A 15,650-nucleotide genomic window follows, 5' to 3' on the forward strand; every position below is an offset into this window, starting at 1 on the left:
TGCAACTTTGTTCCTTCCATAAACTATAGACTAAACTACCCGAAGGAACTCAGAGTTGATAACTATCTCATAGTAAAAACTCACGGCACTACCTCTCAAGTTAGTCATCTGCCTCTTAATAAAAAGATCATGTAACAGTACACTTAAAATATAAATTACTTTTTGTCATTTCATGCACTGAAACATCAAAAGGCATAAAAAAGTACATTTGCACTGTAAGTGTTCAGTTTGTAAAATGTCAAAAAATAGTGGTTAGACATCAGACACTCAAATCCATGCCCTTACAAGGTCTAAGCACAAAAACGATTAAGTTTCCTTTTGTGATAAAAAAAACCTGAAGTGCGATGGATTGGAAGATGCAGTAGCTTCACTTTTACACAGTGGTGTTGTGCTTCGTTAAGAAAATGCTGCGCTAGTGAAAACAAAAAGTTACTTCAGCTAGAAAGACTGAGTTAACGTATTTTAGAAAGGAAAAATTCTGAGCCTTTCGCCTATATTTTATTTTTCCCAGCTTTATCATCACAGCAAGCAGTCTGCAGTTAATGGGGAAAAAAAAACTGGGCTCAGTAATTGCCCAACCCTCTGAGGCCTGTTTATGCAGTGGAGAAGGGGTATTTGAATTCCTGTCCGAATTTTTCTTCTGTTGACCAATAATTTGGTATGAAGAAGACGAACGTTGGTACTGAATTCCCTGAGATTTGTTGTAGTGGTTAAATACAACTTGGAGGTGTCTGAGGCAGTTTAAAAAACTCTTGATCTAGTCGATAAGCAGGGTAAAACTTTAACCCACCCATCACCACTCATGGTATTTTTCCTTCAACACAAAATTACAAAACCTAAATACTGTGGCTTGTACAGAATGCCAAAGTTTTTTTTTTCACAATTTAACATTAAAAGTGAATACAGTGATCGGGCTAAATGACGTCATAATACCATATAAAAGAAAAACCCATGCATTTTTCTGTGTAAATTTAATTTGTAATATATAGAAGGAATCTATATACAACAGTGTGCACTGTAACAGTATCTTTCAATTTGCCCAGACATTACCAGAAATACATTTGGCTGCATAGAACAATTGATATTATTGCCTATATTATAAAAGAAAAACAAAATGGACACACTAAAATTTTCATTTGAGAGCTAACTGGTATCTCTATCTGTTGTTGACCATTTCCACAATTTGATATCACAAGCTGGAATTAAAATGAAAGGCTTTCATCTTTTCAAAACTACTATTTCACAACACTGACAACTGAACAAAAAAGTAAATAAAGACCTAAGAGAACAAAGGGGACACTAAAGGAGTACATAATGGAATACAGTTTCCTTTCCCCAGTGTTACATTCTGAACAGTGATTCGTTGAGACTAGCATATAATAAGAAACTGAGAAATTCATGACTGACAAGAAGGCCTGAGTTGGTGAGGAAAGGGAAACAGTCAAAAACAAATAAAAAAAAAAGCCTGAGAAGAAAAAGCCCATTCAATTACGTATTTTACAATAATTTACAGCAGAACATTTATAAAAAAGGCATTTTAAATTGATCACAAAAAATAAAATAATCCAGGTTATTTTACAGTGGAAAGTACAGAAATTAAATATTCAAGCATGATGCAAAAATCGGCAAGGTGGTCACAATTTACACTGTAAACAAGTTACTTTGGAAGGTGAGCCGAAGTCCTTCAGGTCATTTTAAAAACCCTTTATTCCATTCTTGGGTATGATTAATGATACAGATATATTACGTTCTTTATTGTTAGACAGTTTTTAAATAAACCAGAGACCACATAAAAAGTGAAAATCAATAACCACGATCCAGTCTTGTGGGGGATGGGCAGCGTTCAGGTTTGTTGTGTAGAAGTAAACAAGTCATCCATTTAAAAAAAATGCCACAGCTTCCGTGGCACAGTGCAGCATTACCCTTAAATACAAAAATATTTTTCTTTTTCTTTAAATGGGATATTACACCTCGCAACCTGGAAAGAAGAAGCCGTTCTGCCCCTTGAAAATCACACCACCGTCCAGAGAGCTTTCACAAGTCACATAAGGCATTTACTGTGTTTTAACTGTTTTCTATGGCTAATAAAAGTCCAGATACGACATCTTAGCTTGTGTTATGTCTTGCGGTTACACCAGATTTGCTCTGGTGTGCTTTTGTGGTCAGATGAGTACTCAAAAGGCGACCTGTGTCCAAGAGGAGACCTTGAGTCATAGGGAGACCTCTGGTCCCGGGGGGACCTTGGGCCACTCCCAGAAGCCCTGTGGTCCATCTGCCAGTCCGAATGGTACCTGTAATCACGCGAGGTCTTGTGGTGCCCATAATCTGTGCTGGACCTGTGGTCAGAATGCGATCTGTGGTCTGAATGAGAACGGTGGTCAGCGTGTGACCTTTCTTTCATGATGCCTTCCAAGCCTGACCTGTGGTCTCGACTCCTGTGATCTTCCAGCTTTCGGTGCTTGCTGTCACTGTAGTATCTGAGTGGAAAAGGAAACAAGTGGCAAAACTAGGATGCGATGCCGACTCTCCAAAGATCAGACTCCGCTGCTTCTTAATATTCTGCTGATCAGGGGTCATGTTGACTGCCCCCACAACCTCACGTACAAAGACACTGCATAATGATACAACTATTTTTAAAACACCAAGGTGAATATTCCTTAAAGAGAAGCAATCTTTAAGAGTTATCTGCGAATGTTGAGATGTTGGAAGTATGGATGCTGGTAGGCACCCCTGCTCCACTGCCTACCTGTTGTCTTGCCTGTAGTGATCCCTGTCCCGGTGGTCCTTGCCATTGCTGAATGCGGAATAAGGTCTCTTCCTCGAAGAATCGCTTTTCCTGTACGGATCTCCTCCGTGCCGGTCCTTATGGTGGTCGTGGTAATGTGACGAGTGGTGCCTCTCTGAGGTATAGCTATCCCTGCTGCTGTCATCATGCTGAGAGTTGTCCTTTAGCCTTTCTACATCTGTGAGAAGAAAAGAGGTTCAGAATTGAACCTGACACAGTGTAGACAGCAGGTGTATGAAGTAATTTTCAGTCCTGAACTTAATTCTAGCGCACTGTTGTGTCGATGAAAGAAATGTTGAAATAATTCAGGGCGGTTCAGGTTCATCCCAGTATCTACAGGCTTTTGTTCCAGTTCACCAGTTCAGCTCTTAAATGACTTATATCAACCAATTCCAGGATTAACCATTCCAGCTTTTTAGGTGCTGCTGCTTTAAAGAGATTTGCAACTGCCTTCCAGGACCAGAGCAGGATCACTCTGAAACAGCTGCATGAGCTATTTTGAGTTTTTTTTTAGAAAAAATCAATTTCTGAACAAAAACTGGAGAATGGAGAATACTAATGAAAAGCTAATAGCAGAAATCTGTCAGCTTTCAGCATGTAAAGATGTTAATCCCATGGGTTTTAAAATTAATCTTTTAAGTGTAAATAAAATACAAAAAAAATGAAGATGTAAACACATACCTGCATGCTTTAAGCCAACTGTGTTTACAGTAGTAACATTCTGATCAGCTGCCTGAAAACAAGAAAGGAAAACTATTACAGAGCAGCATGTGTGACAGAAAAAGCCAAACTGCAAGCAATAAACAGCTATTTGTACAAGGCAGTCACTATGAAAATTAAAATTCAGATGACAGAGAACGTTTCTAAGCGAAATCCTCAAGAAGCAAAATATTAATGGAAACATTCTACATACCTGAGCACTTTCCTGTCTTTTCTTAATGGCGTGTTTATAAAGCTTATGTAGTTTTCTAGCATCAAATTCTGTAAACTTTGAGACAAATATCCATAGATTTCTGAAAGAGAAATCAATGAGCCATAAATACATTATGAGCAGAAACAAGAGTATTCATATACACTGAGTTAAAACATGAATGTGTGCAGCAAACCTTTAAATTGGATTTATAAGAGATTGTATTTTCATTAAGGATCTGACCACTTTTGCCAGAACACTAAGAAACTGGCCCTTAAGACGTTCTTTAAAGCAACAACAGCCCATAAAATTCAATGACCACCATTAATAAACTAATTGTAAACTTGTCCAATTACGCACATTTTTAATAGGCATTGAAAGTGTTAATGAAATATTTACAAGTCCGTTAATTTTTTAGCATGTTGTGTTGATACAAAAGAATTCAAACTGGAAGTTGTGGTGAAGGGAAGAAAAAGGAAGCTGAACAACATCATGCTGGAAATGAAAGCACACAATTTTGGTAGTCTCAGATTTTCAGTAATCGGATTAAAACTACCCCCTATGCCTTTTGTGTATGGCCAGTAATCTAAAGAAATGTATTTAATGTGATTTGCTCTTCCGATCTGCAACTAAGGCCTTTTGACCCGCTTTAGTTAATATTCCGAATGTTTTCCAAATTTATACAACCATATATGATGTCAGAAACAGACACAGACCGTAAGACGCGCTCAAGTTTTGCAACTAGGGCATCTGGGATGGGAAACATCTAAACATTCTGGACCAGAATTTCCAAAACCTGGGCCCCAATATGGGGACCAATCGGATGTATCGTCCTTCAAAGTTGAACTGAGGTCCTAACCTTCTGGTCATTAAAAGATCCCATGAACTAACAAATCCCATGGAGCTTCAGGAAAAACCCCTGTCCTGTCTAAAGCGCAGGCTGGACTTATGTCCTTTCTAAAGCTCCCCCTTAATTCAACTGGTTAAGCAATTTCTCACGGCACTCTCTAAGCTGTTGCACAGTGGGACGCCGACGCAAAATGTGTGCCACACATCACCCAGCTGGGTGCTGCACTTCAAAGGTGGCTGAATATAAACCATGCTGCTGGAAGAAAAGTTCAAAGAAAATTCAATTCTGAGTTGAACACAGAGGTTTCAGAAACTGCAGTTGAACCCTCCTGGATGACTTACTTTCTCCACTGTTTTATCTGTTCTGGGTTTGTGTACTCCTTCAGACACTCAGTGATGTGATCTCCAATTTTGATCAGGCACTGTCTAGTGTGCTCGAGCTGCTCCCTCTCAGAAAGACCTTTTTCTGGTCGATCCAGCTGCTTCAGCGCTGCCTTCACCGGCCGCATTCTCTCTTTACACTAGAACAGAAAAACACATCCAGAGTTCTTTCCATTTCATACATATAAAGGGTCTCTTACCTTCTTCCAAAGGTCATGGTATTTATGAGCCTATTAAACGTAGCCTGGAACTTTTTAAATATTAAAAGCAGAGTGAATACTCTGACAATTTAATACTTTAGAACTTGAAGAATGGCTCCATTTTCATGAAAATACTTCCATTGCAGAAATAAACTATCACATTACTACTATAATGATTTGTGTTTATGCTCAACATATTGGTAATGCATATAATGAAAGACAAACATTTTGGTTTACAGAATGTAGAGCAAGAGAATTTAATTCTAGCTGACAGGAAAACCATTTCCACAGAACTGTTGGGAGCACAGATTCTCAGAGAAAATTCCACAGTAGCTGGCTGCATGATTATAAGTAAGGAAAAGTTCTAACAATAACCATCCTTCTTCCAGCAAAATATAAAAAAAAAACCTTACAGTCTAAACCTTAACATACCACACTGAACGTTTTCTGATCCAGCTCCTCAGATTCCTCAGAAATGGGTACAGTATCCCCACTGGCAGTAATATGGATCGGTGTGTCAGCCAACTTCTTCAACTTCTCCTTGTTTTCAGCTTTGATTTCAGTTACCTAAAGATGTTAGATGTTCCATCAGACATTCATCTTTACAAGGACAGCATCTTACTAAAAAGCTACTACTCTTGCTTTATTTCCATAGTGTTAAAGCAGTATGTGTTCTATATTGTGCGCTATTATTAAAATTTAGTTTGGAATGCATTCAGAACATTCACTATTACTTTTTAACAATACATTAAACAGTGACAAGGAACAAATCTATATAATAAAAAACAGATTCACATAAATTCTCACCTTTTCTTCTTTGACTTCTTCTTTTCTGTTAACAGGTTCCACCAATTTAGTTTCCTTTTTCTCCTTACATTCTTTCTTCTCTTTTGTGTCTCTGGTTTCCTCTTTTTTATCCTTCTTATTTTCTTTTTTGTTTTCCTTTTCTTTCACTTCCTTCTTCTCTTCCGGCTCCTTTTTAGTCACAACCTCGGGCTCAGGATCTTCTTCGCTCTCCTTGGTGACTCTTTCAGCTTTAGCCCTTCTACTGGGAGGCTTTACTGGGGTAACCTCCTCCTACAGGGAGAAACGAACCTTTACTTCATAAGAAGAGAATGCAGTTTACAGTACTTTTAACTGCTCCCTTTCACAATGTCCCATACATTCACTTCAGCGACTGCATTAGAGGCTTCACTAACTCACATCAGCACTACGATTTGAGATTTTCCAACACCACCGAAAAAAGGTTTTAAGAACAAATAATTTACAAGGATTTAATAGTTTTGCAAATCACTTCTTTCCTAGGCTGAACAGACCCTAATGAGCACTTTATGCCTGATTTAAGTTTCAATTAATGAATCTGTATGCCAATGCAATTATTCCACAGTTCACTTTTCTCAGGACGAGCATGCCCCTTTCCTAAGACACTAAAAAGCCCAATGTAAGCCATATGTAAAATTATAGGACAGGTTTATGTACAGCTAAAGCACATAATGGCCAATATGCCCACACGTGATTACAAAACAAGAAATACACTGACCTCATAATAACTAGTCCCTTCTCTGAATATAAGCTACGAGATATAAGGGGTGTCAGGAAGAACACAGTTCAGCTAAGTGTGGAAAATTCCACTTCGGCGCTCTAGAATCTCAGCACTGTACCTTTTCCTCCTCTTCCTCCTCCTCTTCCTCCTCCTCTGTGCTCTTCTCTGAAGGAGGTGGAGAGGAGTCGCTCTTCACTTCTTCCACCTTTGCTGGCTTCACCACCTTGTTCTTCTTGCTTCTTGGCTTCCTTTTCCTAGAATTAGCCTGTAAACCAGTGGCAACACGCCAATCAGCTGTATCTTACCACACTTGCTTACATTCTTTTGGAAGGAGGATTCAGTTGTATAAAAAAAACTTGAGTAATTTAAAACAATGACAAAAAACTAAGACGTGGAATAAAGTCATATAAAATAATGAGGTACACTAAGTGAAAAAAGCTGGTCACAGCTGAGAAGACTACAGGAATTATATTGTTTAGTTAACTTATCACAGTATTACCGAATTTATATCACAAAATTGATCAGTTTAAACATTCTGCAGCCCAAATGTTTGCTACATATTCCGTGCTCTTAGCACAGGCAAATTTTAGATTATTGCCCTTGTTATTTCAAGATTATTAAAAGAAGATTAAAAAACAAATGCTTTAATTCTGTTTAAAGCATTTTAAAGTATTCTGGGACATATCAAAAGGGAGACCTGCCCAGTATCTTACCGTTCCAGCTAGTCTCTGGGCCTCCTTCTTGGCCAGGTCTTTGCTCAGTAATTTAATGAGGTAGTCAGCTCTGGTCTGCAACTGTTTAGCCTGTGGTTTCTTATCAGGGTCATCTGGTAATAGCTGAGAGGGAAAAAAAAATATTAATAATGATAACATTAAAATATAATAAGCGATAATGGCATAGGGGCAATAAATTAAACCGAGGTGGAGTTTCCCCATGTACAGAAATGTCTGACTCAACATTTTACATACACACAACAAATGTATTGCAGCTGTTGTACAATAATCTTAAAAGCAGCAGATATCCCAGCCTACACTCCTTAGCAAGATCACTCAACCTGCACCTTTCAGTTGGGAAAAATGCATAACTACCTGAAACTAATCATGTCTTCTACAGTTTTCAAACAGGCAATCATCTCACAGGGAAACCAAAGAAACACAGGTGTCCCCTGAGATTTGAACTGCGAGGTAATTGCATCTTTTCGTGCTAAGCAGTGAAACAAAAACATTGAAGACCGTGTCCCATCCAGAGAACAGACAGACTGACTACTGACTCCTGGCAAATCATGGCCAATACCAAAATGGCTGCTGGGACATTCACCTAGGACCACAATTCAGATCTGAACAAGCAACCTTTTGGTTGCATGGCAGACAGTCCATTTGGAAGCCTGCTTCTTATTTCATTTTGAACATTAAAAGCACTTTACCATAGCAGATATTTTTCTAATATTCTTATAAAGAAAAAAAGCCTGTAATAACTATTACAACTTTAGTCAGTTTTGGACGGGTTTTGTGTCAATTAATAATTGGAAAACAATTTACGGGCACAGAAAACCCTTCAATATTTCCCTTTCTCTGTAAGAGAAGAGTATACTCTACCATTTAGTTCAGTGTTTTGGTTCAGTCTGAGAACATGGGATTGGTCCGGCCTGCTTTACACATCTTCCAAAGCCGGACAAAGCATAGCAAGCAGGAAAATAGCAAACATCAACCAGACTAAACTGCAGAGAACGAGAATGGCTCCCGTTTCTTAGATTAAATAAGACAAGAGGATTATATCAGCAGAAAAAAACTGCACATGCCTGCCATTACCTACCTTTATTGTTAAGTTGAGATCTGGGTCCATTTTTATCATTTCCCAGCTCCCATACCCGTACTCATAGATGCCTATGAGCAAGTTAGAATCATCCTCTTTACCCCACTCAACATCAAAGTGAGCTGCCTTTGAATGACAGGGGATGGTGTATCTGTGGATAACAACAGGAATCATTCTATCAATTACATATATGTGTACTCAAACCCCAAAAGAAACATGAACTGTTGGGGGGGGTATTACCAAAGCCACTAAAAATTATGTTCTGCATTTCCCTCATTTAGTTTCAAAATCTTATTTAAAGACTTGGTGGTTGAAAAAAATCCCACAGCCAATTTAGGACCCTGGTATAGTATGGGCAGTTCCATGACATTGTTACAGAATACCAAACTTTACAAATACAGTACCGATGTTTCATTTTGACTTACGAAGCACGCATGAAAAAAGGCAGTTGGCTTTATTAAGATCAAGACCAGTTTTTTTTATAATGGTGACAAATAGCTATTTTTTGCTCCATCAGGTCTCACTTCTGACTAACTGCCAAACACCAAGCATTATTAGTAACAAACCACCATTAATGTAAGATTATATTCAACCAAAGTAAAAAATCTGAACAGAAAAAAATATTTTTCATTCCTGGTAAATCATACTGCTACATGTATGTAGTAAAGACACTAAATGATTGTTACGACTCAAAGAATTATAATAGCTAAATGATAAATTAAATTTTTTTTATACTCAAGATGTTATGATGCTATATCTATGTATAATAGACATGCAACATTTTGTCACCTGTATTTATTAACAAAGCTTTATTACATATAATGGTATATTCCAGTCATTCAATTACCCAAAACTACAATTTTGGTATCAGCCTGCATTTCGGGAATATGGCACTGAAGTGATTGTGTTGCTTCCATAGCAACAGGGTTAATGAACATGGACCCAGTTCTAAAAACAAACCAATAACGTGCATTACAGTTTTGTTTGGTGTTGAACCTCAATTAAAATCTGGAGAAACAGCTGTAAATGATTGTTTTGTCAGCAATGTGAAGAAAAGATAACAGAGACTAGAATAACCACAGTACATGTTGGTGTTGACTCATCCTGAGTTATGAAAACCATAAGATTATCTTATTTACAATTACTTATATACCTGGTGAGCTTTAAGAATACAAAGTTCTACAATTATTTTTTGTTAGGTCGTATTAACATTGGAGACGGAGTCATCATTTGATAAAGTTTTGCCAAACTGAGCTTTTTTGTACACTGTCCACTGTCTTTGGGTTTTGTAAAACTGTTGGATGCAACTTTGTAACACTAAAAAAGGAGACCAATTTTATTTTTAATGGGCATTTCCCCTTACCTCACACAGATAAACATCACACGTGCCTATCCCTATAGAAATGTTTTTTTTAATTTATAGACAGCAGTTATAGAAAACATTCACCTTTCCAGTTTGTCATACTCTAAATCTGTAAATGTCCACTTAGACATGCAATACATCTTCAAAGAGAACAGAGGAGGTTCAAATACCTTTTCCTCTCTTCAGGATCAGCAGGAATGGACTTGTGCAGTGGTGCCAACTCCTCTTCATGAGAGATGACCAACTTCGCGTTGACCTGAACTCCTGAGATACGGAAAGTGGGCCCCTTCACCTTCCCCCTTCTCCCTCCTGCCGCAGCGCAAACACAAAGATTTATTTTGCATGCAGATTTTCCAACACACCTTGGATGAACAACAGCTTTTGACTTATTCCATCTGCACACAGCAAGTGACGGGTTACCTCCAGTCTTTTCTGGGCCGGAGGAGTTTTCTCTTAATGCCTTTATGCAGCCATTATGCACTGTTTCCGCTAGTCGCTTGAGGTCGTATTCAGACTTGTCCACCAATTCTGCATCCCGGGCAATTGCATCAAGCCTTTACACAGGACAAAGAAATTCAAATGATGAAAAGGCTCAAACATACGACCCCAATTTGCTATGTTAAAAATTCGTTTAAATGAGCTTACCTTTCGAGAGGTCCACCAAACTTTTTGTAGCTCTTTATGAACCTGTATGGGGGGAAAAAAACATTAACTGTGATGCTATTAACAGGAATACGTGAACATTAATCCATATATTTAGAAGCAACAACTTCAGTTGTTGGTGGATCATACTAAATGAGCTATTTTATATTTTACCTTCTTATTTCAGCATCACTGAAGCCTTTGATGTTTTCCCGTGGAATAGTTCGAGGCCTCCCTCGTTTTTTTGGACGCTTTCTACCTGAAACTGAGTCGCTGTCTGACCCAGAGTATCTTCGATTCCTGCTGCGCCTGCCTTCATTACCATTAAAGCTTATCTGTTTCAAAACGAAATATATGATTGCATTAAAATCAGAACAATTCGTTTTAGACCCAGCATTTGTTAACATAACCTCCGTGCAGGTACTCAATTGCATTTCAATTGCAGTTAGTGCTTAAACATTTTTGGCAAAGTAAAAAATACCAATTAGGTGAAAATGGCTATTTCAGATCACCTTTTCTCAGAGTATATATACACACATGGCTACTACTGATTTTTTGAAGGACCATAACCTTGAAAATCAAATATTTGGGTAAAGATACTGCTTCACAATGTTACAATACTGAACAGAATACCTGTTTGGCACAGTTTCTCATTCTGGGTAGCAAGTAAATTTCCTCCAACTCTTTCTGCCTCTCCTCTTCCTCCATCCTCTTTCGCTGCTCCTCAGGAATGATATCATCCCAGGTCTTGCCATTGTGCTCCCCATCAAGGTCAATCTCATCATCTTCCATTGTGGAGAAATTAGCCACCTGTAGTTTTAATTGTAAATTAGAATGTAGTGCTACATCAAGGAGGTAAACTAAGTACCAAACAACTCAGGTGTCTAAACGTTGTGCTAGAAGAAGAAATAAGGCATGAAATCAGAAAATCAAGCAGGTCAAAACATGTTTTCTTGCTGGAGGCTGGTCAGTACCTCCTGGGAAGAAGTGTTAGTGGGGCCAGCAGGGGGCGCTCACCCTGTGGCCTGTGTGGGTCCTAATGCCCCAGTAGAGTGACGGGGACACTATACTGTAAAAAGGCGCCGTCCTTCGGATGAGATGTAAAACCAAGGTCCTCTCTGTGGTCATTTAAAACCCCAGGGGAATTCTCGAAAAGAGTAGGGGTATAACCCCCGCATCCTGGCCAAATTTCCCATTGGCCCTTACCAATCATGGCCCCCTAATAATCCCCATCTATGAATTGGCTTCATTACTCTGCTCTCCTCCCCACTGATAGCTGATGTGTGGTGAGTGTACTGGTGCACTATGACTGCAGTCGCATCAACCAGGTGGGGCTGCACATTGGTGGTGTCCCTTTTTTGTGCTCCCCTTTTCTACCGTTGCACTCACTTTCCTCTTAAATGGTTCCAAAAGGTGCCCCTTTTGGAACAGATGCCCCTCCTAATATGTTCTTCCCCAGTGCCACCCTAGCTTATCGCCAGTTTCAATGTCTGTCCAGGGTTATGAGGATAAAAGAAGGGAGGGGTACACTTGAAATATCGGACACCAAATAGAATATATCCCTGGTAGTTGCACCACAGATCCTTACCCAGTTACTACAGCTCAAGGTAAGTTCTCAGAAACATTGGTCATAATTAAATCATCACTATTCAGCTTTTGCTCAGCTCTTTGAGGTGTTGCATATCCCTCTGATGTCACTCACGAGGCTACTATTACCATGTCTATTTTCAGTTCAGTTCCTATGATGAGTGAAGATTTTATGGTCCATGAGGGATTTACATTTTGAATGCCTTAGCACACACCTGGGCCAAGTGTGTACAATCAAAGCTGCTTCTTAAAGCCACAGAGGCACGTTTCTGTGGTGAACCGCCTATCACATGCTGTTCTATCACAAGGATGTTTGGAAATTTCCCCTGTGAAGGGAGGTACACAGAGCAATGTCGAGAGGGACGGCACCTTGAACTGTGAAAGCAGCTCTTCCCCTACAGTGGCCGGGCCTGGATCGTTCTCGCGGGTTTCGGCTCGCTTCAGGATTTCATCAATATCCATCTCCTGGACAAAGGTGGAAAAATCAGGAAAGGTGAGAAAAGTGACTCACAAAAGCAGACGAACTCGCTGCTTCAAAAACAGCAAAACGCAACACGACCGACCTGCGGCTCCTGCTCCTCTCCTTCCTGCTCTTTGAAGAGCTCCTCGGCGCCGAACTTCAGGATAGCAGAGAGCTCTTCTTTATTGAATGGAGTGGAGCTGCAAACACAAAAGTATTACAGCATGACGCAAAACAAATCACATTATCTGCACTACATTAACAAATAATTGATATACAACATTATAAAATGCATTATATTAAACAAATACTGCATACAAGAAGCACTGATGCACAAACCCTGAATGCAGACTCACAATACTTCACAGGACTTTTCAACATACAAAGGCTTAGATGTACAAGAAATATATACAGTCCTTATTTCAAGGGTTTAAAAAAATAACATTCAGATCCAGCAGGCACCTGGAGGGGGCAGAGCCTGTGTGCAGCACAGTTTTTCCAGTGGTGTCCATTCTCTGGATCACCAGATGATCCAGAACCATCTTCTTCTTTGCCCTTTCTATGATTTCCTCCTCCACTGATCCCTTTGTCACAAGACGATAGATGTTAACCTAAAAAGAAAATTAAGGAGAAAAACTGAATCCTTAATTAAGGGGAAAGACTTATGGTTAAATAAAGTTTGCACAAAGATGACTAGACATTCAAAAATGGGCAACACAAAGGTCTGTTGCTTCATGTTGCCTTTCTTAAGACTTTGCGTATTAAGCACTTCATTAAGATAACGCAAAGTGATACCTGTTTTTTCTGCCCAATCCTGTGGGCTCTGGCTTGTGCCTGCAAGTCGTTTTGAGGATTCCAGTCTGAATCAAATATCACCACAGTATCTGCAGAAGCCAAGTTTATGCCCAAACCACCAGCTCTCGTAGACAGCAGGAAGCAGAAATCCTACAAATGACACAACAAAAATCAAATTGCAGCCAGATATGTCTGAACAAATTCACAGATGCACAGGAAGAGCTTCAAGGTCCAAGTGACAAGTTCCAACACCCAAGTTAAATCAAATCTGTGATCCACAGGCCAACTGAAAAATTATAAACCCAGTACCTGATGGTAGATTTTTGTTCCTTCTTTCAGACCAAATAAAACCCTTGATGGGTCCCAAGGGTTGAAACTGATAGTTGGGACAAAATGTAATTGCAGCCCTATTTTTAATCATGGGATCACGATTCAATAATCTGTCATATTACAGATTCTCTAAAAATAATGTGCATCTTGAAATACACTCCTTATTTAAGGGTTTTAAGGATGCTACTGGAGGCATACAGTGCCTGCTAAGGACAATCATAGTTTTTGGACAAGGTTTTGCTTACAGTCCGAATTTTCACTTTTATACAAAACTGTTAAACCACACACAAGACTGCTCTAGATGAATAACACTTACATCTGACCCTTCTGCATTAAAATGATCCAGTGCTTGTTTTCTCATTTCTCCTTTAATAGATCCATCCAGTCTCTAAAGGAAAAGAAAAAAAAACCTGATGAAAACCAACACAAGCGGGCACAGATTTAAAAGCGTCTCCCCTCTTAGACGTGGCCGGTTTCCCTTGCAGCCGTTAAAGGAGAGTTTAAGAGCCGCACCTGGAAGAGGAACTGCCGGTTCTTCAAGTACTCCGCCAGAATGTCCAGCATGCGCACCATCTGAGAGAAGATGAGCACCCGGTGGCCTCGCTCTTTCAGGCGGATCAGGAGCTTGTCGAGCAGGATCAGCTTCCCGCTGCTGCGGATCAGGTGCTGCAGGAGAGGAAAGCAGACGAGGGAGCTTGCGTTAAACCTCCGCCACCGTTAATCGTTAACACGGCCACATCCAAAACCACAACCAGGTGTCCACTGCCTGCTCCAAATGCATCACAAGCAAGGGGCGCGAATGAAGCTGCAAGGGTGAAACATCCGCAGCACCCTGAATCGGTCATAACACACATTTTCATTCATTTATAGTCACCTTTATGAGAGTAGAAGCAACAAGGTTCAAACCCAAGGCCTGGCTTGTTTTTGAACTGCAAAATGTTTGTCTGCAGAGTTTTTTTTTAAATTGAAACCCTATGGTAATTGATTTCTGACCTACATCACATCGTGAGTCTACATCACCTTCTAGAGCCCTCTCTTACCTGTAAGGCCTCTTGTCTGTTATAGAACTCGTTATCCTCTGGTGGTTTAATGAGGTAGCAATGATTACAACACTTTTTCAGCTCCATCATTATATTGAGGAAGCCTGAGGTACTGCCCTTCGTGCCTTTGCTGAGGGCCTTGTAATTTCTGGTCAATATCCACCTGTTTAAAGGAGTAAGAAAAAAAATTGTTAGAATACACAGTGTCCTGATGTTTCCATAAATTTAAACACAACCCCATACTTATGTCTTTAAATAAGCAGTTAAAAAACTATGCATCACAAAAACAATTCAACGCGTTTCCAATCTTTTGTTTCAAAAGCAAATAATGCATTTGACATTCTGTACATCAGTCTCCAGGGTTCCTAATTAGCATTGCAAGAATAATTAGATGAATAAAACCCCACTGTAGCTCTTTCCAACAATTTATAAGCCACTACAAAGAGACAATTATAGTCACATATAAATGATTACACTTATGTGACAATGTTGAAATCTTTAAATGTCCCCAATCAAGAAGTACAGAATGAATGCCTTCTTGTACACACTGGACGGGGTCTTTGCGGTCTCCAGCTCACAGAGAGCGTGTCACTTCACTTCAGATGCCTTACTTGTAGTACTGCTTTTGGATTGCACTCATTTCCACTCGCAGTATCTGCTCGACTTTAGCAGGAAGAGACTTCTCCACATCCTTTTTGACACGGCGCAGCAGGAAGGGCTCCAACTCCTTGTGGAGACTCGTGTAGCCCGAGTCCCTGCCTTTGCCATGCTCTTCCTCAAACAGCTCCCAGGAATGAAACCTGTCGAGAGAGAGAGAGCGGGATTTAAAGTACAGAAATACGATCAATACAAATAACAGCAGTCCTAAGCAACATAGAACATCCTTTAAAATCTACTTTTAAATGAGAGAGTCCCCAGAATCTCTTTAAATAACTCCCGAGACAAAAACACTT

General features: G+C 39.6%; 1 protein-coding gene across 5 annotated transcripts in view; it reads right to left on the minus strand.

The window, feature by feature from the left end:
• Window positions 1-954: 954 nt before the first annotated feature.
• chd1 (chromodomain helicase DNA binding protein 1) overlaps window positions 955-15,650 on the minus strand; it is a 33,359-nt gene continuing 18,663 nt past the window's right edge. For all 5 annotated transcript variants that reach the window (XM_069187270.1, XM_069187265.1, XM_069187268.1 and 2 more), the window contains exons 15-37: window positions 15,309-15,497; window positions 14,698-14,860; window positions 14,171-14,323; window positions 13,974-14,045; window positions 13,328-13,477; window positions 12,995-13,143; window positions 12,636-12,732; window positions 12,442-12,537; window positions 11,119-11,295; window positions 10,660-10,820; window positions 10,489-10,530; window positions 10,264-10,397; window positions 10,014-10,152; window positions 8,481-8,631; window positions 7,382-7,504; window positions 6,787-6,933; window positions 5,933-6,202; window positions 5,558-5,692; window positions 4,887-5,065; window positions 3,699-3,798; window positions 3,467-3,518; window positions 2,747-2,963; window positions 955-2,477 (exon numbers count right to left, since the gene is read on the minus strand). In XM_069187270.1, coding sequence (XP_069043371.1) covers window positions 2,117-2,477; window positions 2,747-2,963; window positions 3,467-3,518; window positions 3,699-3,798; window positions 4,887-5,065; window positions 5,558-5,692; window positions 5,933-6,202; window positions 6,787-6,933; window positions 7,382-7,504; window positions 8,481-8,631; window positions 10,014-10,152; window positions 10,264-10,397; window positions 10,489-10,530; window positions 10,660-10,820; window positions 11,119-11,295; window positions 12,442-12,537; window positions 12,636-12,732; window positions 12,995-13,143; window positions 13,328-13,477; window positions 13,974-14,045; window positions 14,171-14,323; window positions 14,698-14,860; window positions 15,309-15,497 — 3,457 coding nt within the window. In that variant the 3' untranslated portion in view covers window positions 955-2,116. The remainder of the gene's footprint in view (window positions 2,478-2,746; window positions 2,964-3,466; window positions 3,519-3,698; window positions 3,799-4,886; window positions 5,066-5,557; window positions 5,693-5,932; window positions 6,203-6,786; window positions 6,934-7,381; window positions 7,505-8,480; window positions 8,632-10,013; window positions 10,153-10,263; window positions 10,398-10,488; window positions 10,531-10,659; window positions 10,821-11,118; window positions 11,296-12,441; window positions 12,538-12,635; window positions 12,733-12,994; window positions 13,144-13,327; window positions 13,478-13,973; window positions 14,046-14,170; window positions 14,324-14,697; window positions 14,861-15,308; window positions 15,498-15,650) is intronic.

The sequence above is a fragment of the Lepisosteus oculatus genome, chromosome 3 (assembly GCF_040954835.1).
Source record: "Lepisosteus oculatus isolate fLepOcu1 chromosome 3, fLepOcu1.hap2, whole genome shotgun sequence".
Classification (NCBI taxonomy): domain Eukaryota; kingdom Metazoa; phylum Chordata; class Actinopteri; order Semionotiformes; family Lepisosteidae; genus Lepisosteus; species Lepisosteus oculatus.